Genomic DNA, 23,475 nt, shown 5'->3' on the forward strand with positions numbered 1-23,475 from the left:
CATATAATGCCAGAAGAAAAAGAACTATTTGCTTCCCAAGGCTATTTCCAGACCCTTCTTCTATTGCCACCATTCAGTGAGCTTTCTTCCTATAAGGTTCACTTGATCTATCTTCATTACCCTTTTCAAAAGCTTCTCACTGTTGTCTCCCAAGCCCAAATCAGAATGAATTGAGCATGTGGTTCACAGTCTTCTTCCATATCCCCTGGCTCCTGTCAAGCTGGTGACAGACATATTCACATCTCCCAAATCCTATATTAAAGGTTTTCCACAACCTGGTGCCATGCTGTCTTTTCAGGCTTATCTCATGCTTCTCTTCTCATAACCTAAGTTTACTTCTAGTCACTTACACCAAAGAGGGACTAAATGGGCCTACATTCCAGATTAGCAAGCCATATAAATAAATGAATGACTTGAACAGGTAAAATCCAGAGCATGTACATTGGATGCTGAGACTCCTTTCACTTTTTGAATTCCTACCCATTCTTTAAGTTCCAAATTATATGCTACTTCTCTATGAAGCTTACTGATATTTCTACCAGGAACAAATTTCCCCTTTCTGCTACACAAAGGACCTTGTTTGTATCTCTTTAATGTAGTTAGTATGTCTAATTTTGTATAACAGTTATCTTTGATTTTTTCCTCTTTGAACTCAGTGAGAGTAAAGACTGTAGCATATATAAATTTTTTATTTCCCCCAGGACCTAAAAAAGGGATCCTATATAGTAGGTGCTTAATAAATGTTTAATTAATTTGAATTTTTCCTTTGATTCACATTTTAAATAGGTTCTGCCAGAGATTGCTTTTGTTCCAAAACAGGAATAGTTGGGTTCTGTCTGATTTGCTTATTTGGTTCTCATGTGAGAAAGCAGAGAGTTAATATTAATACTACAAAAGACTAGATCTATCTTCAGTTTTTAATTGTAAATTGAGGCGGGTCAAGGAAATGATTCCTTCTTGTAGTGAGTTTCTTTCTGTTGCCTCTGAACACCCCTGGGTGTGGCTGGTATTGTTTTACAAACAGAGAGCCCTCACTTTAAAAACAGGACTTTTTGGGGGGCCAAATTATTTTCATCTTATGCTTTTACCCTTCCTCATACTAAACTCAATAGACAATATCCTTTTTCTAATAGAGTGTCAGCTCCCTGAGGTGAGGAACTATTTCTGTTTTGTCTTAGCTCCATTATTTAACATAGTTACCTACCACTTTTTTTCTTTCTTTCTTTCTTTCTCTCTCTCTTTCTTTCTTTCTTTCTTTCTCTCTTTCTTTCTTTCTTTCTCTCTTTCTTTCTCTTTCTTTCTCTCTTTCTCTCTTTCTCTCTCTCTTTCTTTCTTTCTCTCTTTCTTTCTCTCTCTTTCTTTCTTTCTTTCTTTCTTTCTTTCTTTCTTTCTTTCTTTCTTTCTTTCTTTCTTTCTTTCTTTCCTTCCTTCCTTCCTTCCTTCCTTCCTTCCTTCCTTCCTTCCTTCCTTCCTTCCTTCCTTCCCTCCTTCCTTCCTTCCTTCCTTCCCTCCCTTTCCCTTTCCCTTTCCCTTTCCCTTTCCCTTTCCCTTTCCCTTTCCCTTTCCCTTTCCCTTTCCCTTTCCCTTTCCCTCCTTCCCTCCTTCCCTCCTTCTTTCCTTCCCTCCTTCCCTCCTTCCCTCCTTCCCTCCTTCCCTCCCTGTAATTTTATTACTCAAGGAAACTCAGTCAGAAAGATTTGTTTGGCATACAAATCAAGATAGAAACATAATCCTTGCCCTCCAGGAGTTCAAATTCTATTGAGAGATAGCTTGGTATTATACTAAGTACCAGAAAGGTAATCTAGGAGAGAAGGAACTGGCTTTTGAGATTGGGAAGAAGGAAAGACAAAGAAGGTGAGATTTAAATCAAGTCTTGAAGGATTGGCAGTAAGGAAGCTCTATTAATGCAGCTTGATACCTTCTGTGCCTCTTAGTTTGAGAGAGTTGCCTAAGACACTGAGAGAGTTAATTGACTTTTCCAGGGTCCAGCTGGTCAGTGTCAGAGATGGGACTAGAGCCCAGGTCTTTGGAACTCCAAGCCAACCTTCTGTCCTTTATAGCATGCTGTCCTTTAGTTGGCACATGGCATAATAAATTCTTTTTGAATGAAATTGAACTGAATTGAATTGGTTGAAGTCAAAATTTGGGAAGAAAGAACCTAGCTGCAAACTCCTTTGTTGCAAATTGCTTTCTGGTTTTCTTTGTTGTGGGTGATTTGGTATGTTAGTTGGCTGCATTATGGGTGGGCATTATGGTACATCAGTTGGAGTGACTCTTCATCCTCTCATCATCTACTGTTCTGATGCGGGAAAGATTCCAATCTTTGATTCCCAACCCCCCTAGCTAATGTAAATTACCCTTTGACTCACAAATCCTGGTCCCTTTGAATTCCAATAGAAGGTCCGGACCTGTCCCAGCCCACCCGGATCTGAGCCAACTCTGGGGCTACACCCCAAAGCCCCTCGAGCTAAGTCTCCGACTTAAAAGGACCACACTGGGAACCCCTCTTTGCAGAGATTCCAAACATGGTTGCCATGTGAGGACCCTCTGTCCACTGGACCCTCTGTCCAGTGCCCTCCTTATCTCTACCTTCACCTGTCTCCTACTTCTAAACTCAATAATAAACCTCTTTTATTAATCTAGCTCTCTGGGCCAATAAATGCTTTTATTGGGAATTCGTGCCGCTTCTAGACCTCATATACCGCTGTATCCTTGCGCCAAATCTAAGGGGGTTGCAGGGGAACTCTGTTTGACTCCCTGTACCCCAAACCTGCCACTAGACCTTAACTAAACCCTAATTTCATTTAGGTACCCCAAATGTAGACCTCAACATGTGGTCTACACCTCAACATTTGGTTCCTGACCTCAACAGTTCCATTCTCAAACTAATCAGAGCTCAGAGAGGGAAAGAGTTGGTAATCTCTGAATCATTAATTATCATTCAGCTGCCATAGTGAGACAGAAGCTTCTGGGGAGTAGATTTTGGTTAGTTCTTAGAGTTTTATTAATATAAAATTTCAGGGATTGGACTGTATTTCCTTTGCTTAGAAGTAGTGAAAGGAACTATACCGAGAGACTCTGCTCTCTAGTCCAGCTCTTCCACTAGGGCAATGACCAGAGGCAACTGCTGGTACAGTGGATATAAAGTGATGAACCTGAACTCAGGAAGTCCTGAATTCAAATCCACTTCAGACACTTATCTAGCCTGTGACTGGGAAATTCACTTAACCTCTGATTGCCTCAGTTTCCTCAATTATAAAATGAAGCTAATAATGACATTCCCTATTCCCAGGTTTTTGTGAGGATCAATGAGGTAATATTTGTAAAAGTATAATTCCTGTTTCATAGGAGGTATTTAGAAATGCTTATTCCTTCCCTTCCTTCTCTGTAACCTTAATTTCCTCATTCTAAAATGAAGGGATCGTACTAGATGATGTCTAAGGTTTCTTCTAAAATGTCTTGATTTTTCCATAAAGCCATGTTATGAGTTCATAAAGCATGTACATAGAACCTCAGAATTTCATTGTTGGAAAGGACTCCTCAGTCTATGTTGTCTGGCCTATCCATAAAAAATAATTTCCTCAGTAACATATCCAACAATTTGTCATCTAGTCTTTCTTTGAAGGCTTCCAGTGAGTAAGAATCTGCTTCTTCTGAGGGAGCCCATTTCCCTTTTGGGCAACTCTAATTTTTAAGAAGGATTTCCTTTCATTGAACTACTAAATCTGCCTCTGCAGCTTAAAGCATCACAGGATTTTAGAATTGTGAGGGACCTTGGAGATGATCTCATTTAATTCCCCTTCCATGTTACAATTGAGGAAACTGAGACCCCAAACTGTTAACTGATTTGTCTGAGATTATGCAGAGAGTAAACAGCTGACTCATAACTCAAATTCAGATGCTCCTGATTCCAGCTGACAACTCCACAGATTGCTCTGCCTTTTGAGGAAAGCTAGACAGCTCTGATCCTTGAAATTTTTTATTATAAAAAAAAAAAAAAGGAAAAACTGTCCTTAAAACTTAATACTTTTTTTTTTTTTTTTTTTTTTTTTTTTTTTTTTTAGGTCATGGATATATGTGCTTGTGTTTTTCTTGCATAACTGAGCTACTTCTTTCTACAGGCCAACCACTTGGTCTCACTGTCTATCCTCAGACAAGATCCATTCTGTACATGGGATTCATTAAACCTACTGAGAAGACATTTTTAGGGGCAGAACCTAGATATTTAGCAGTATAAAAATATAGATTCATAGGATTTTGAACTGGAAGGAAATGTAGAGGTTCTCTATTCTACCCCCTTGAGAAAACTGAGGTCAAGAGAGAAAAAAATGACAGAGATGGTATTCTAATCTAGGCCCTACAACTCCGAATTCATTGTTTTCCTCCACTGTATTTGCCAGGAACAATGAATGAAAAAGAGAATATTGTTGGCTTAATTTTAAAATCTTTTTAAAAATTGAAGCCAATCAGAAGTGAAATGAGTAGATAGCCTCAGTAGATCATCTTTTTCTTAAATTTTAAGTTGAGAATGAATGAATGCTTGTTGTAGAGGAGATTGCTGATCAGATACAAATGGACTAGAGGTTTCTGCTAGATAAATCTGTGATCCTGTGATATAATGGTTCTTACTGGAGTAACCATACTGGAGAATAGTTCACAAATGATGTAAAAGAGTACTTTATGATGTTAATTCTCCAAAAGAAATTTTAGAAGAAAGATTAAGTATTCATTGTGTGCCAAAAGGTCTGAAGATCTCTCAGAAAGTAAAAGTGGTTTGTTCTAAGTCTCTGAATGTTCTCTGAATGCCTAAGAAAGACCATGATAGCAGACTACATTACAAAGAATTTAATTGTGCTTTTAACTCACATTGTTTTGTATCTCTAAAAGCATGTTTTATTGATTGCAGGTGGTACAGCTAAAAAACCTTTATGGAAGCCCAATGGGTAATAATGGAAGATGCTGTTCTAATAACTAAGGTAAGGAAAATGTATTTTCTATTTTGAAAATGGAATTTGAAAAAGCAGTTTAGTCAGTCAAGTTAATGTCATTACAAGCAAAGCTAAAACCTAGACCCTCAATTTTATTTCTATTTCTGATAGCTAAAACATACAAAAGACTCTTTATGAAATTAGAATAAAATACAGGTAGCACCAGTGCATTATAAAGCCTAGGGGACTTGGAATCACACCAAATCCTAAGAGGTTGTTGTGAGAATCATATGAAATAACAAATGTAAATTATTTTGTAAACTTAAAATGCAATTTAAATGTCATTTTAACCAGCATAACTTTAAGATTAAGTGAGATTGTCCAGCTAGTAACTATATGGATAGAAACCTAAAAGGACATTGAAGCTGTGGCAGAACTTTTTATTATTAGCTTTATAGTACTAGGTTTTTAAGTATTATAAAACTTAAAGGTTTTTAAAAATTTTCCCAGAACAAGGTATTTTGTCAGGAAAATATAACATTTGAATATGTTTTACAGCATGAAAGATAATAAAAAAATAAGTTTCTCCTTCCTCAGTTACTAAGGCATTTAAAAAATATATTGCCATAGCTAGAGGGATTTCAAAATGCTGTGAGTATGCCAAGTAATGAAGAACTACAGAATTCAGTATCTAATTTTTCATGTTTCTGTGTTCTTAAAACATTTTCAAATATTGGTGAATCATAATTTACATGAACTTTGCTAACCTAGCTAATCTGGAGTGTAGGATTCAGTAAAAATTCTGTCCTGTGCTGTTTGTAAATGCCAGAACAAGTAAGGCTTCATGTACCAGGATGGCATGTTGCAGACATCTGAAAAAACAGAAACGATGTTCAAAGAGAGAAAAGCTTTGCTGCGCCAGATTTTTCATAGCATTAACTTTTCCAGTTCCTGGTTAGTTGGCTGCTTCAGAGAATAGCTATCTGTCTGTTAGATACCATTTAGTAAATGACTTTCACAATAGACTATTCTTAAGAGACACTTCAGGTGGTGTTTTATTTATAACTTTTTATTTCTCAGAAATCTGCTGTGGCTCCTGTTGCAGTTAAATGATATTAGAAAGAAATAGTTAACAATGGATTAACTCATTTTGTAGCTCCTCTCCCAAGAGCATTGTCCAGAGAGAGACTGACTGGCTGCCTAAAGCTCTCATGGAATCTTTGTACTTTGGGATTGCCATAGATTCTGAATAGGACTGATTGAGTAAGACTAGGCCTAAGCCACATGATCTCTATTCCCAGAGACAGAAGATTAGGCCCCAAGTCAGTGAAGTTACAGGAAGTGATGTAACCCACAGGAAGCAGACAACATTGGTGACCATTGGTCAAGGATGGTTATGTCCTTTTAGTCTATCCAATGGGTCTTTGGCTTTTTAAATACGCCTGAAACTGGTCAGGTTCCATGAGTTCATGTTGGGAGGTGGGATGACTCCCAGATGTCTGGGCCTCTCCTTGCAGGAACTAAATAAATGCTTTCTCTTTGTACCTGAAGGTGTCTCTGATTAGTTAATTTGAGTCTAGCACTCATCCTACACAATCCCAACTCTTGTCTGCGGACTGTTGATACAAATAAGTAGCAGTTCTTGAAGCCGGGTATAGTGAATATGATGCTGAAGTAAGATTAGGGTGGGACCACAGCCTTGCCTCTGACTGTTATTAGCCATGTGACCATGGACAGTTCACCTATCATCTCTGTACCCCACTTTCTTCATTTGTAAAACATGGATAACCCTGGGACTTGAGGCCAGATCCTTACATAGTGAGGATATATGATATAGTGCATGTAAAATATTCTATTAGCCTTAAAGCACTATATAAATGTTAGCTATCTTCATCATCATTATCTTAATAAGGGTTACCTTTTCTGAATTTGCCCCTATATTTTAGGGGTAATCTTCTTTGGAGTTTATAGATTTCTATGTGCTAACTCCAGCTTTCCTACAACCACTTTTCCATGATTCTTAACTTTTTGCTTTAGTTTATCCATAGAGCCTCTCCTTTCTAACTAGTCATCAGGTTATATTGATTCTACTTTGACATCTTTTACATCCCTTTCCTTTTTTCCATTCATATTTTCAGCCTATGTCACTTCTCTCCTGGACTATTGCAATAGTTTCCTAAATTATTTTCCTATCTCAAATTTTTCATCTCTCTGATAATGTCTTTTACCTAGCTGGTAAAGTGATATTTTTAAAAGGCAAGTCAGATTGTGTGACTCCCCTGCTTAATAAACTTCAATGGGTCTCTTACTTGTAATGAACAGTCAAGTACAAAGCTTTCTGATAGATTAGATAAAATGATTGCTAGTTCCAATAGTTGGTTGTTTGTCCTTCTTCCTGGAAGAGGACCAAGCAAGCTGTATGTCATCACTATCTAATTTAAGGGGGTATATCGCCTTCAGGGAGCTTACATTTTGATGGGATTAAGACTTCCCATAAGTTGGAGCTGGAACTAAGAATGAGATACATTTCTGGTGGCTGAGGTGTGCAGAGGACCAGGAAGTAGCAGAAAGGCCTGATTCCTGACAAGATGATGTAACAAAGCTCACCTTGTCTTTCTTTAGCATTTAAATCTTTTCATAGGCAGCTGATAGTACTCTTTTCTACCTCAAGAATTCCTAGAGCTGCTTTGTTATTTTTCTTTTTTATTCTTAGCATTTCCTACTTCATATCAAACTTGATCAGTATACATGTTGTGCTCTTCTCAACTGTGCCACCTAGTTTCCACTCATCTCTTATTTCTGAAAATGTCATAAGATTATAACTCTAGAGTTGGAAGGAACCATGAAGGTCACTTGTTCAACCCTTTCATTTTACTGACAAGGAAATTGAGGCCCAAAGAAGACCCATTCCCTATTCGATGAGCTTTCGCTTACACCAAAAAATTTTAGAAATAGAATAAAGAAGTTCAGCAAAATCGTTCCAAACATCAGTTGGAGTTGAGTACATGCAGTCAACCATACCCATAGACCCCACTTTTGCAAAGGTCCATTTTCTCAATTCTTTTCTGAAGCAAGACCTGGAGAGAGATTTATTTTCAAAATACTTTATATTTACTTTGCCAGATCATCATAAATGGTCTATTTTATGATCATAATCTAAAGACCAACAATGTCATGTACCCAGCTTTATTAGGGAAATTGAATTTTCCCTGTAAAACAGTATCCGATGTTATATTTACTAATAAGAGAGTAGAAACCTCAAGTGAGACCATTTCTTCTTTAGTGTAATGAAAGTTGAGGGTGTGTCCCACACATAGCTGTAAAATACAGATAGATACCCAGGTAGAATAGATGGAATAGCAACTGATTTTTTATGTTACTGTCAGTTTGGGGCCTGTATGAGATTGCATTTTCCATAACTTTTCCTATGTAAATAAGCAGTTTCTGGTTATTCCTATCCTTCTACTTCAAGTGTTTAAAAACAGCCTGAATAGGAGCAAGACTAATATTGTAGTCAACTAGATTGTGCTCTGTCTGCTACTGAGCCCCACTTAAAACCAGGCTTACATTGACTTTCAGGCAGCATTGTATAGTGGACAGAGTACTTAGTTTGGAGTAAAAGAACCTGGTCTTGGTTCCTCATCTATAAAACGAGAAGACTTGACTAGATAACTTCTGAAATCCTTACAAACTATAAAAAGCTATGATCCTAAGCAGAGATCCACAGTGGTATGCTACAGAAATATCACTAGCTTCCAGTACTGAAGCGTAATTTATTATAATACACCTCTCTTTTGGAGGAGAGTGAATAGTGAAGTTCAGAATTAGCTGGGCAGTGGTAAGTAACCTCAAGTAGAAGAAATGTGCTAAGAACAAACTTGGAGTATTGCAGTGGCTTGCTGGGCTTCCAGTCTGGCAACCAGACTGATTTATCCATATGAATTAGAGATGATTAATCCAGAAATTTCCTTTCCTTTTGGTTTAAAATATATATATATATATATTTGTACTTTTCTTTCTCAATAGCATTTTATTTTTCCAATTATATGTAAAGATAGTTTTCAATATTCATTTTTGTAAGATTTTGAGTTCCAAATTTTTTCTCCCTTCTTCCCTTTCTTCCCCAAGATAGCAACATGATATATTGTACATGTACAATAATTTTAAACATATTTCCATATTTGTCATGTGAAAGAAAATCAGGACAAAAGGAAAAAAAGCCATGAAAAAGAAAAATCAAACCAAAAGAAAGGGTGAAAATATTCTATTTGCATTCAATCTTCATAGTTCTCTCTCTGGGTACAGATGGCATTTTCCATCCCAAATTTATTGGAATTGTCTTTAGCCAGCCATTTTCAAGCAGATTTTTAGGGATATTTTAAATAATACTAGATCTTAAGAACAGCAGCTGGCTTGGCAAACCAAAGGCTTTTTTTTTTTCTTCTTTTTTTTTTTTTTTTTTGCTCAGTGTGGTCATTGTTGGTTTTGTTGCATATTTAAGGTTGAGTTGATTTTATGGTTAAAACATATGACAAAATAGTAAGACAATTAAGGGTAAAATAATAGAGATTACCTGAAGGTAGCAGATGAAATAAATACCATATACCTGAAGTAAATTAACATATTACTATAAGGAGGTACTGCATTTCATTCAATTCTCTTGAAGCTAAAGTTTAAAAAGTGAAACATTGTACAAGTTAGCTTTAATTTTCTTAAAAGGCCCATGAAATTCATTTGGAGCAATTTTATCTGTTACTAAACCCAAACAAGAGTTTGTATAGGACATAAAGACAAACTCCAAGGTACAATATCTTCAGCTTTGGGTTTATAAAATCAAGACCAACCTAACTTTATGCCATCCCTTCCTTGAATCTCTTGCCTTATTCTCTTTTTTATGCTCATTCCTTTCTCTCTCTGCCTTTCCTCCCCACTGCTTTGCTCTTGCAACTTGGGTTATACCTGTTATCTACCGTTTCTTACAATATTACTGAATGTCCCTGGATAAAGTTGCATAACTATGCTGACCAGGTACACTACCAACTGAACCTTGTATTCTGTAAGCCAATCCTTTTACTTTTCAATGGTTCATGTGATAGCAGAGTTCTGATAGCAACCATTCCAAATTTTAAAAGCTCTTCTGAAGTCACCTCTTCCACTCCCTTCCTTATTCTTCTTACAGGAGGACATCTCATGCTTTTTGTATCATGTATCTTTGGCAGGTGAAGACTCTCTTCTCAGAATAATGTTTTTAAAGCCATAAAATAGAATACATAGGTTTACAAAGAAAACTAATTATATCTAATACAATTATAATTTTTTTTAAAGCTTATTGACCCTTGATTAAAAATCTCAAGCCTAAAGATTCCAGGGTCCATTTCCTTCATTGTACCAACCAGGAGCTTGAGACCCAGAGAAGTAGAGCAACTTGGCTTGGATCACATAGTTAACAAATGACAGAGTCAGGATTTGAATACAGGTCTGTTGGCTCCAGATTCAAAATGTTTTCCACTGTACTACCATTTACTTTACCCAAAAGGAATTAGTTTATTCTATCAATCAGCTTACAGTTAATGCTTAGCTACCAATTGACTGGTTGCTTCTAGGGACACAGCTAGTCTTTGAAAGTTTATCAAAACACTAACCTTAGTTAGTCCCTGGGAAAATTGTGCATGCAGGTCTTCAGGTAAAAGCATAGTTAGAAAACTAGCCAGCTACTACCTCACAATCTCCTCTGTGTGATATCTTCAGTTGCTAATGGATAGAGGAATGCTCTCTTCTCTCAGAGCCTCATCTTTTTCAAACTTTGGTTTGGTATCAGTTAGTTAGTCAATTTATTATTATGTGCCAGAAAGTGTGCTAAGCACTGGTATCTTAGACATATCCCTCATCCTCTGGGCAGTTCTAGGGCTTAGCTACTTGTGGTAACCTGGGAGGATTGGAGTGAGAGGAAGAAATTGTTACTTGGAGGGAACAATCAAGTTGTCGAGATCCAAGGTCTTTAACGGTGATTTTTAAAGCTTTCACTCTTATCAGAGTTAACAGTAGGCCCTCATGAATGCAACAGATTGAGTCCCTGTTACTTCAAGGCTTCAAATAGTCTGACTGGCTCATTTGTTCCCATTTTACTTGTAAATCTCTCCTTTCTCTTAGATTTCATTTGTTCACAAGTACTTTGACCTCTTTTAGTAATGAGAGTAAAATAGTTTAATTTGTAAATATGTGATAATAGCAAAGAGGTAAATCATCAACACTACTCAAGCAATCTGTCTAATCTCCCACTCCTGCTACCACATGGACTGAAAATTGTGAGTCTGGTCCTTTCTCTCTTTTCTGTAGTTTCTGTATTCTACTTGTAGTCCATATCTTTTTGTCATAATGAATCTAAGAAAGAAAGGAAAGAAAAACTGTACTGAAATGTAACTGTACAGAAATGCCTCAAATACTTTTGGCAAGGTACAGAAGTACATTCAATACAATGAAGATTTTAAGTAACTAAGTCAGTGATGTCATTACTAAGCATATACCTCGTGGAGGTAGAAAACAGAGGGAAATTCTGCATATAAAAACTATGGCAACATTTTTTTGGTAGTAACAAAAAACTCGGGGGAAAGTACATGCCTATAAAATGGGTAATAACCGAACAAACTGTGGTGAATAGAGATAAAAACAGCAGTAGGGCTAGACACATGATTTCATTGGTATAGAGCAAAGCTTCTTAAAGTCCTACTGTAAAGGACTGAAACTCTGAGTAAGTGCACTGGAATCAGACAATTGAGCACTTAAGGCTAATTACTTATTGGACAATACTCTATTAACATATGCTTGGAAGATGGGCCTTCCCACTATTCTGTGCTGGCTCCATCTTTTGGTGTATAGAGAATTGTAGGAGGGATTAGGGGGTGGAGTAAAACAAGCCAGAGTCACTTTTGCAGTGGAAAAGGGAGGTTGTGGAGAACTTGTGTCTATTCCCTTCACTTTTCCCCCTAAAGACCAGAATAAAGACCAAGGACTTTTGCTTATCCTGACTTGGCTGATTCTAAAGCATCCAGGGTGCTAACCCGGACTTCACAGGTTATAACTCCATATGGGGTTGCGTCACTGAATATGAGTGTAGCAAAAAAAACAAAAACAAAAACAAAAAAAAACCTGGCAGCAATGAAAGGTATCACATATTTCACCAAGATTTAATTCTTTATATAAAAACAAATACATCCATCTCATTAGTATGCAAATTTTATTTCCTCTTTAAGAAATGATAAAATTATATGTATGCCAAAGAATTGTTTTAAAATAAATTCCTTTTTGATTTATTATCAATAAATGTTTGATTTGTATATCTATTTTATATACCTCTATACCTGGGGTCATGTAAACATTTCTTGGGCAAAAAGGGGTCTTGAATGGAAAAAAGTTTGAGAAGCCCTGGCATAGAGAAATCTCAAATGATGCAGTTCAGACCCAGAGATATTTAAATGACTTATCTAGGAATACCTAGGGAGTAAATATCAGAGCTGGGATTAAGACCTAGATGCTAATATTAAAATTCCTATACTTTTTTCCTCTGCATATAGCCCTGTGTCCTTTCTTATTTTGTGCTCCTGAAATTTGATTTGTTCCCATAGGCCAGAAGTTGACTTGAAGATAGATTTCCATGTAGATTCCTACTGTCAAGTTCTTTCTCTAATTTACTGTGATTCTCTGGGGATGTACTAGATATAAGTCAGATACTTAATTGTTGGAAACCTCTCTTTCCATTTATTGCATGAGACTTTCATTTTTCATGTTTGTATTGCTTAAATGCTTGTTATATTGACTTGAATTTAGGGAAAGAAAAAGAAAAGCATCATTTTTTGGCCATATTGTGGAGGTCTATCACAAGTAATTAGCCATTATAGGTTACTTATTTGAAGAAAAAAATACAGTCTTTTATTTTTTGTTTTCTATGATTTGATGTGAGTAGATCACAGTACTTTCATACAGAATTATGCCTTTTTGCATTTGATTCATGTTCATGTTTTATCTGAAATCCATATTGATATGAATTTGATTATTGATATGAACTGGAATGAAACTTTGCCCAGTATGCTAGAGACTCTCCCTTTTCTTTCTTTTTCTCAGTGGTACTAGTGTGCCAGTCACACTGTCCATCTGTTATCTTTGATTTTTATTATGTGACTGGCATATCTGCTTTTTTCAGTCATTATATATATGCATGTGAGTATATATACAGACATCCACATTGAGAGCTTTTATTCCATTTCCTTTAAAAAAATGTATTTTGTTACAAAATTGACTATCAACAAAAATAATTCACTTTGTCAGTATTCAAATGGATCTGTACTCTCAGGCTTGTGGGTATCCCCTCCACAAGTACAATTCATAACTTATTTAAACCTTCCCACTCTGTTTCATTCTTGTCATATCTTTCCATAAATTTGCTGCAGGGGGTCCAATCAATATAGGCTATTAGTTACTCTTTTCATTTATTGAAGCCTGTGCATTTTTTCATATTTTTATTCTTTGTTCTTGTTATAGGATTATTTTACATCTCTATGATAAACTTTTTTTTATTAAAGCTTTTTATTTTCAAAACATACACATAGATATTTTTCAACATCTACCCTTGCAAAATCTTGTGTTCCAAAATTTTTTCCCTCCCTTCCCTCCACCCTCTTCCCTAGACAAGTAATTCAATACATGTTAAACTTGTGCAATTCTTCTATACATATTTCTACAATTACTTGATAAACTTTTAAAATCATTTCTGTGGCATATTTTTCATTCGTAATATGATACAACTTCCTTATGCTTATCATGTGGCTTTACATTGACCTCTGGATGACTTGTATTTTCAATTCTTTGATGAATAGAAATATGTAATTTGTAGCCATTTGCTAACACCAGAAGAATATTTGTGTTGAAAAGATAAGTCTTTGTTTCATTAAAAGCCTTGCATTTCACCTATTTAATTTTTTCCTGGAACCAGTTCATTGTCCATTTCCAGTGTCTGTTTATGATACGTGCACTAATAGACCAAATTTGTGAGCACCGCAAAAGTGAAAGTAGGCCAAATAAGACTCAGACCCATTTTGTATCTGTTTCAAATAATTCCTGTTGTTCTTGTTGAATTATTTTGGTCATATCTAACTCTTTATGACCCCATTTGGGGATTTCTTGCAGAGATACTAAAGTGGTTTGCCATTTCCTTCTCCAGTTCATTTTACAAATGAGGAAACTGAGGAAACAGGATGAAGTGACTTCCTTCGGGTCACCAGCTAGTGTGTAAAATCAGATTTGAACTCAGGAAGAGGAATCTTTATAACTCCAAGCCTCTATCCACTATCCAGGTTCCCCACTCTATTCCCTGCACCACCTAACTGCCATTAATTGTTTAAACAACAATAAAATATACAAAATTCACCTGCATAATATAACCTGGGTAGTAGGCATCCATCATCCATCTGATTTCCTCTTTGTGGTTAGTTGACATCAAACTTATGATTATGGATCTTATTTAGGAGACTCTGCAGTATTTCAAAGTTTGATGTAATTAGTAAAATATGATTCCAAGTCAGAATTATCTCTATTTAGAGGATCTTACTATCTACTTGAAATGCTTTTTTTTCCATTTGGACTCTAGGTTGGACTTTGCCCGTTATAGTAGCTAAAACCTTTGGTGAGTGTGTATCTTCCTATTTGGTGCCGAGCCTGACTTTAATAATGAGAGAATCACTGGATATTCTGATGTGATTTTTATTATATGCATAGGAGACATCTTATTGGAGAAGGGTCTTCAAGATGTCATTTTTGTTCTGTTGAATCAAATGCATTATATAGGTAACAAACAATAAGCACAATACAATATACTGTTTTTACTCTCAATTATCTAATGATAAAGATATGATCTGCTATAGAATATCTTTTGTGAAAGTCTTTCTGTTCCTCTTCTTGTTCTTTCATCCTCATTATATACGTAGATTATTCTCATAAAGAGTTTGGAGAGTTAGAAAGCAATGGTAGTTGTGGTGGAGGTTGTCTTTGGTGCTCAAAGAGAATCAAAATAATACCACTTACCTCAGAGGCAAGGTAGTGTGTCTAACTGGGGCTGATCAGACCGCAGATCAAGCAGAATCTTCCATATGAACAGGTGGAGTGGAAAGGTCTCTAAATTTGTTCATTTTATGTTTCTTTTGAGCTATTGCATCTCTGTTTTACTCATAGAACATAACATCTTCTGGGATGTAGACACACTGTGTTGGACAGTTCTGTATCTGGGAGTCTCCCATGTCTCACAGTTGATTTCAGAGTTCTTTAGAGAGACCTCAAGAGTGTCCTTGTGCCTGTCACTTCTTTTGACTTTTTGTGAGTTCTCCTTAAAATAATCTTTTAGACAAATATATATTTAGAATTTGAACAACATGGCCAGCCCATCGAAGCTGTGTTCTCTGCTGTAGAATTTGAATACCTGGCAAATCAACTTGAGAAAGACTCTTAGAGAATAGGCATAAGTCAATAGTTATTGGTATATTCTTTGTGACCTTTTTTCAGTTGTAATAAGGACAGTGATTAGTATTATTTTTTCAATAATTTTTGGTCAAGAAAAAGTTTTATAGCATTCTTCTTTTAATGAGATACAAACTTTTCTTAACTTGATATGTCCTACAGAAACCTGTGAATTTATGAATACATTAAATATATATGCATACACATATTACTGATTCAATGCTGACAAGTTACATTTCAGAGTCATAATTAGCCCCCCATGGAATTTTATTTTTTATTGTCATTTGTTTTGATGTTGATCTTTGGGTTAACAAATTGATTGTCTTAACTGTAGTCAGACATGTAATTTGGAAATGACTGCCATATCAGTAACCAATTGATTCCGGGTCATTAAAATATAATTGGTTTAGTTGTTTGTAATACCGTTAAGATCTCATCATTTTCAGCACTGTATTCCCTTAATTCTTCTCGAGGAAATAATTCTCTGTGTGTGTGTGTGTGTGTGTGTGTGTGCGTGTGTGTGTATGTGTGTGTGTGTTTATGTGTGTCTTAGACTTCTGTATATCTTCAAACCTTTAACCTCCTTTGGTTGTCTGAGGACAACATGGAAGGATATATCACCAAAAAAGATTGGGCACCAGTTAATGAATTCTTCAACTTCAAAAATTGGTGATATAAATAAAAAATATATGATATCCTTTTGTCCTGTGTGACCTTGTACACTTTTTTCTAGAGATTTTAGAGAAAGGGATAAATGGTACAAAGAATCACACAGTAGCCAAGTTCTATTTTAGGGAGGTTAAGTTAGCAGATTCACATAGGATATGCCGAATTTGGAAGAGCCTAACCAGAGAGATAAGAGGCCAGATAAAATATTAATGTGATGTTTCAGGTAGTATTAGAGCAATGGCTATGGAAATGTTGGAGGAGGGGCAATCCTAAAAGGAATGCAGAGGATGAATCAGATAACTTTTGATGATTAAATAAATCAATAATTCTTAACTTGGGGTTTGTGTAATTAAAAAGAAAAAATTTCTGTGTGTTTTGATACAACTGGTTTCCTTTACAATCCTATGTATTTTACTTTATGCTTTTAAAAACATTTTGAGAAAAGGTCCATAGCCTTCATCAGACTTCCAAAGGAGTTTGTGATCTCTCCCCCTTCCCCCTGCCCCAATTTTTTGTTAACCTCCAAGATTAGATGAAGAGTTGGGTATAAGTAGAGAAATCTAGAATGTTGATCATTGAGAAAGGGGTATTAGGTTTGGAATGAAGGAAGTCATATTTCATCTTAGAGGCCAGTGGTGATGGAAGTAAAAGTCAAATCACAGAAACTAAGGAAGTGATATAAAGAAATATAACTGGGGCAGGTAGGTGATACAGTGGATAGAACACCAGCCCTGAAGTCAGAAGGATCTGAGTTCAAATTTGGCCTCAAGACACTTTACATTTCCTAGCTGTGTGACCCTGGGCAAGTCACTCAACCTCAATTGCCTCAACAACCAAAAAAAAAAAAAAAGAAGAAGAAGAAAAGAAAGAAATATATGGTAACATTATAGCTCACTTATTTGAAGAATTTTGTTTACATAGGACAATTTAAAATGTTTTAGGTTTTTTATGGGGTGGGGAGGCCAGTACAGTTAACAGGACTAAGTGAATGAATTCTTTAGAGATAATCTGGTTCCTTTTTCTGCCTGATGATTGATTTTTCTTTCAGCTTTTGTTTGTTCTTTTTAGAACTACAGAAGTTGTAGGAATTGTGTCTTGGACCTAACATCTTAGCAGTGAAGTAGAGTCACTAAACTGAACCCAGTTTAGGAGATATAATCTAGTTAGCATATAGCAATAGAAAATGGTTCCCAGACCTAATGTTCAAAAGATTGTTCTATGGAACAGTGTGCTCTCAGAGTCCAAAGAAAATCTGTTAGTGGTCTCCTTTATGCCAAGAGAAGCTTTTCCAAGTTATTGTTGTAACCTATGGATAGACTTTGTGTGATCCTGGGAAGAGAGAATATAGCTAGTTATAACTAGATCTATTTCTTTTGATTTCACCTTATCTTGAAGCATCTGTTCTACCATGTCCCACTGATAATGCTGAATTTCCAATTAAAGAATCCAATTATGACTCAATCATAATGATATTTTGTGGATATACTTTACATCATTTTCCTAATTCTGAATGCTGAATTTTCTTTCCTTCTCCTCCAGTTCCTTCTTCCTTCCAGAATTTCTAAGGATGTTCCCTTATCTCGGCATTGCTTGGATTAAATTAGCTGTTCCATTGGTATTTAATAAATGCTTAATAGTGGTGGATTGTTCTGATTATGAAGGACCCTGCAACTTTGCTTTAAACAGCTTTAAAGAAAAGACAGCTTTTCCTGCTGTACTTTCCTTCTGTTTGGCAGCTTCTTTTGCCAAGTTTATTCAATAGAAAAACTACCAAGTCTACATACAGATCAGCACCCTCATTGAGGGAAATATAGAAAAGCCCATTCAGTAAAATTGGGTGAGTAGGAGGATGGGATAGAAGTTTTGACAAGTCTTTTCCCCTTTCTTTGTTCTGCCTTTTGTGCTGCTGCTGCTTTTATAAATTACATGCCTTTGTTGAATTTGCTTGCATAATTCTTATTACATAATTTTAATACCTAGAATCTCTGAGTTAAAAGGAATCTTATTGGATATATCTAGCTTCACCTAAAGCATGAATCTCCTTTACATCATTGTCATCCAATTTTACTTAATTGGACTTAAATAAATTTATTAATGATCTTCTAAAATGTATTGCCTAAAACTCAGCATAATTCTACAGATATGATCTACTAGGACAAAGAATAGAACTATCTTCTCCCTTCTGAGACTTTGTTTATATTGATATATATATATTAGAGGACTGTGTATTGTAAAAAAAAAATATATATATTGACCCTAGACCCAAGGCCTAGATATGAATTCAGCTCTTCACACTCAGCTGTCAAATCCTGTTTCAATCTCCACAATAACTCTCCCATGTGTCTACTCTCCACTCAACCCCTTCATTCATATCCTAATTCATCCCCTCATTACCTCTAGCCTGGATTATTACAATTGCCCCCATTTGGGTTTTCCTGCCTCAAGTGTCTCCCTATTCCAATCTGTTCTCTACATAGCTGCCCAGATTTTTTCCCCCTAAAGCTTAGGACTGACCATGTTACCCCCAACTCCCTAACTTCAATAAACTCCAGAGGCCTGCCCATTCAGTTCCACCTTCTTAGCTTCCTTGGCTTCTTTTACAATTCTACTCAAAACCCACCCTCCACAGGAAACCTTTACCCATCTGCTCTTTGCCCCACTGTCCCTCCTTCCCTCCCCCAAGTCCTCTTGCTTTCTTTTATTAGGTTACCTTATATGTATAGTTATTTTTATGTTGTTTCTCCCATTAGAATATAAGCTCTGGGAATGAATAAAGGAAAGAAGCATTTATTAAGCTTTTATTATATGCAAAGCACAGTGCCAAATATTGCAATTACAAATTTAAAAGACAATCCCTGCTTGCAAGGAGCTTTACATTCTAACATACCAAAAAATGTAGAATGTTTATCTGCAAATCAGATGGAAGTTCCCATGATCTTTAGGGATCACTGGCAAAGCAGATGGTAATTTTAATATTATTCTCATTTGAGGAAGTGATGTCCATTTCCAATGGTGAATGATTTGGTGGTGTAAGGAGTTTGGTAGCAAGAATGTTTTCTTTCCTGGGTCTTTAATAGCTGTGGCTGTTGCCTCTACAGAGGCAGTTGCCAAGCTACATCTTTACAAGAGTTGCTTTCTTGAATGATGGCTCAGTTCATTAGATTGGAAGTATTTCTATTCCCAGGGTTCTTGGATTCAGGGTCTTAGATCATCTAAGGAGCGGAAGAGGATGATGGTGGTCAGGATGATGATGGTTGTATGACTTTTCTGGCACTTAGTACCTCCTGTCTGTGTCCAGATGGAGAGTACCTTGTTACTTCATTTAGATTGGCTTGTTCTCCCTTTATGTGGGTTTTGGAGATGACTGGCCCCTTCTCCATAGAAGTTATCTCTCCAGATGATTTGAGAAATAAGCTGGAAGCAAGACCTGGGAGATCTGCCATTCTCAGCATGTTTTAAGTCGTTTTACTATTTTTGCTTTTAGTGTTCAACACAGTTCCTGACACATAGTAAATGCTTAATAAATGTTTGTTGACTGGCTGTCATTTAGTACTTAAAAAATCCAAAGTACCAAAGGTTCTGGGAGTTGATTCTCATTTGTAATCCACCCTTTTGTCCTTGTTTATGATTTGTAGACATTTTTCAGGGTAAGATGCTATCATTCATCCCTTGAAGAGTTGATGCTTTGTCATCTTTTATTTTTAAAAACTCCAGGCTTCATGAAACCTTCTTCTCAGAGTGCAACTGAGTTTCTTTTTCTAAGTTTCTTTTTTTTTTATTTTTATTTTCCCCAATTACATGTGGAAACAATTTTTTTTTTTTTGGTCAAACATGTACATTCATTTTTTAAAAAAACATATTTCCTTATGAATCATATTGAGAGAGAACAGAACAAAAGGGAAAAATCATGAGAAAAAAATGGAAAAAAATATAAATTTTAAATCAAAAGTGGCCAATTTGCATTTTATAATGTTCTCTGGTTCTTCTTTGGCCATAAATTCTTCCCTTCTCCAACGATGTGACAGGTAAACTATCCTTTGCTTTCCTATATAGTATCACCCTTTACACCTAAATCATATACTCATTTTAACCTTATTTTGTTAAGGGAGCTTTTGCTAAGGTTCAAGTGTTTTTTCCATTTGTGAGCTTCATAATTTCCTCCATTTCACTCCTTTTGTCTTTTGAGATTTCATATTTCCAGATTGGAAATGCCTGTTTTTTTTTAGTTTATTCTCTTTCTAAAGTCCTTCCATACAGAAAAATAACTTTCTGAAAATAGCTGAATAATAAAACACCTATCTACAACAGATAATTTTCATGTAGAGTTTTATTTTCATTGTGGTTTTAGATGCTTTCCTAATCAAGGTACAAAATATCACCTTCACTGAGGAAATGGTACATTTTGGCTTTTTCATTTGTCTGAATTTAGATCGTTTGAATCAAACAAGTATTTTTCTATATGTGCTGTTTGACTCAATATATAACAAAATCAGCTTTGTTCCCTTTGTTTCTTCGGGAAACATGATCTTACATGGAAGATCAATTAGGAAAATCATTTATTAATGCTTGATTTACATTCCTGCTTATACTTATATTAGTGATTGAGAGGAAATAAAATAAAATAGAAACAGACAAGGAAGAGAAATGAAGAAAGAGTGAAAAGAGAAACAAAGTCAGGGTTTATATCTTCTATGCTTGCCTTATGCCTAGGATAAGATTTAGAAAGAATAAGGATATTCTAAAGAACAGATAAAAAGCTGTCTAAAAAGTTAAAAATGAACTACAAGAGAGAAAAGATCTTTTTTTTAAGTTAACAAAGAGAAAAGAAGAAAATAGGTATAGTTGTAAAGATGAAGAAAAGTTACCTTGATTCAAATTGTGGCAGAACAGTGGGGAGGAGTTTACTAAGTTGTCCTAACAGGGCTTTAATCTTAATTAAATTGACTCTTGTGGGATGAGAAGTGTGGGACCCAAGGCCTATGAGTGAGTTATTAGGGAGCGTAAGTTTACACCTGCTTTCATTTGTTGGTTTGGTTGTGTTTTAGATGGTATTACAAAGGCTGTAAGGGCAGGTAGGTGGCACAGTACATAAAATGCCAGGCTGCAAGTCAGGAACTTAATCTGGTCTCAAACTCTTAGTTGATGTATGACCTTGAAATCATTTAACCCTGTTTGCCTCAGTTCCTTCATCTATAAAATGAGCTGGAGAAGGAAATAGCAAACCACTCTACTATCTTTGCTAAGAAAACCCCACATGGAGTCATGAAGAGTCAGACATGACTGAAAAATAACTGAACAACAGAAGCAGAGAATCTAGAAAGAAATAATTGACTAAGTACTGGTATTTGCCATTGGTCCATTAGCTAAAGAGCGCTCAGGTTACCCTGAGACAACTAATGAAGGAAGGAAATAAAGGATATAGACCCACTGCCAAGGAGCAATGGAGCTGTTTCCAGGGGGTCTTGGGATTAGAGTAGTCATTTATAAGAAAAGAATAAACCCCAGGCAGGGATGTAGTTACAACCAAGGCCCCAATAGGCAAATGGAAGTCTTTTTCCCACCAATTAATTCATTCTCTTTCCATCAGGAATGATAATCTGGACTAAGAGTTTGTTCCCATCAGGAATAGCTGTATTTTAAGTAGATCATCTGATTTTCTTTTTGTATTGCGTATTCACCCTGATCATAAAAGGGCCTTTTATTTTTTGGGGGTAGTATTGTTTTATTTTGTTTTTGTTTTTGTTTCTCGTGACTGCTAGACTTGTCACTGGCTTTATGGAGAACAAAGCATTCCTATGTCCTTTCCTCCTACCACCCCCCAACCTCCAGGCCCAACCTCCCATGTCTGTATATTCCCATCTTGTCTCTTGGCTTCATAGCCTTCTGCTTACTGCTAATGGCTTCATTCAGGTTAGTCGAACTTCCCTCTAGACCAGGAATTTGTGAGCAGCTTTCCCTCCATATTCTGAATAATATAAGCATTTATAAAATCTCAGCAGAGAGTACTTGTCAGAGCCTGACAAAGGTAAGAGGCAGCTTACCTAGAGTGGTGGGCCTGGAGTTAGGAAGAGCTAAATTTAAATCGCATTTCAGGGGATTTAAATATACCAGCTCTATGATTCTGGATACATCACTTAACTTCTGTCATCAACTGAAAAGTAAAGATGATATAATAACACCAGCATTATTGTTGTGAAGAGCAAATGGAAGCTTGTAGAACAATATCTAGTACTTAGTAGATTCTATATAAAACCTTAATGTTATTGGTATTATTATGTAGACTTTTTTTTTTTTTTTTTTTTTTTTTGCTAAATAATTAGATTACATTCAAAGAAACATAAATAATTTAGGATTAATAGCGATATCCTAAGCAAGATAGTACTGTTTGGATGGTTCCTGTCTAGATTAAAAGCCTGATTACATATTGATGAAGCCTACAAATGTCCTTGAATCACTAATAGCTTTACTCAACAGAGCATAATATAGTGAACATACATGAAATAATTGTATTCTCTTTTCTGTTGTTTTTTGAGAAAGCTGGGCAAGAGCTTTGAAGGGATATCTCAAAAGTTTGTTAATTTATTTGAGAGTAATTAAGGATGTTTCTTCATAAAGATGGTAGTTTGGGTAGACCCAGAACTCCTACCACTAATGACTCTATCCCTCAGGAAACTGATAGCAAGTAAAGATCCATTTGTTCAAAAATATTCATAGCATTAGCTATTCTAATAAAGAGAAATAAAATATTTTCCATTGCCTGGAGAATAAGTGAAGAATTCTGGTTTGAAAGATAGGTAGATAGGTAGGCACGTACATAGGTAGGTACGTAGATTTGGAGAGAGAGAGAGAGAGAGAGAGAGAGAGATGGATGTGTGTGTATGGATGTTTATGATGTGGTTAATGGCAGTGTAGAGAGTTGTGGGAGCCCCTCTTTGGTCAGCACAGGTCCAACATGAAAGAATTCACAAAGTCAGAATATTACACTGGCAAAAGGAAGTTTATTGTTGGCACTGCAGAAGTCATCTTTTGCTAGGAAGACTGACTTCTGAGTGACAAAGTCCTGGCAGAGAGATAAAGGTCCTAGAAGAGAAATCCTGGCAGAGATAAACAGAGGCGTTAACACTGAGAAGAGAATATCTTCACAGTGGGCAGGGGTCCTGACAGGCAGCTGTGCCAAGGAGAGAGAGATTCTTTGACAAGACATTGTCTTGCTTTGCATCTCTGCAAAGAAATGAGCCCAAAATTGCCCTTTAATAGGAAATCTGAGACTCAGGTTTCAGGTTAAAAAGAAAGCCAATACCCCCTCCACCTCACCCCTTCCACCTCCCACCCAGCCCCAGGCCTAGATACTTGGAGTTTCAGTCACTCAATATCA

General features: G+C 36.1%; 1 protein-coding gene across 2 annotated transcripts in view; it reads left to right on the top strand.

Moving 5' to 3' along the window:
* PTPRA (protein tyrosine phosphatase receptor type A) overlaps positions 1-23,475 on the top strand; it is a 194,249-nt gene that overhangs the window by 111,418 nt on the left and 59,356 nt on the right. For both annotated transcript variants that reach the window (XM_031941764.1, XM_031941765.1), the window contains exon 3: positions 4,907-4,976. In XM_031941764.1, the coding sequence (XP_031797624.1) occupies positions 4,929-4,976 (48 nt within the window). In that variant the 5' untranslated portion in view covers positions 4,907-4,928. The remainder of the gene's footprint in view (positions 1-4,906; positions 4,977-23,475) is intronic.

Source organism: Sarcophilus harrisii, chromosome 6 (genome assembly GCF_902635505.1).
Source record: "Sarcophilus harrisii chromosome 6, mSarHar1.11, whole genome shotgun sequence".
NCBI classification, from domain to species: Eukaryota; Metazoa; Chordata; class Mammalia; order Dasyuromorphia; family Dasyuridae; genus Sarcophilus; species Sarcophilus harrisii.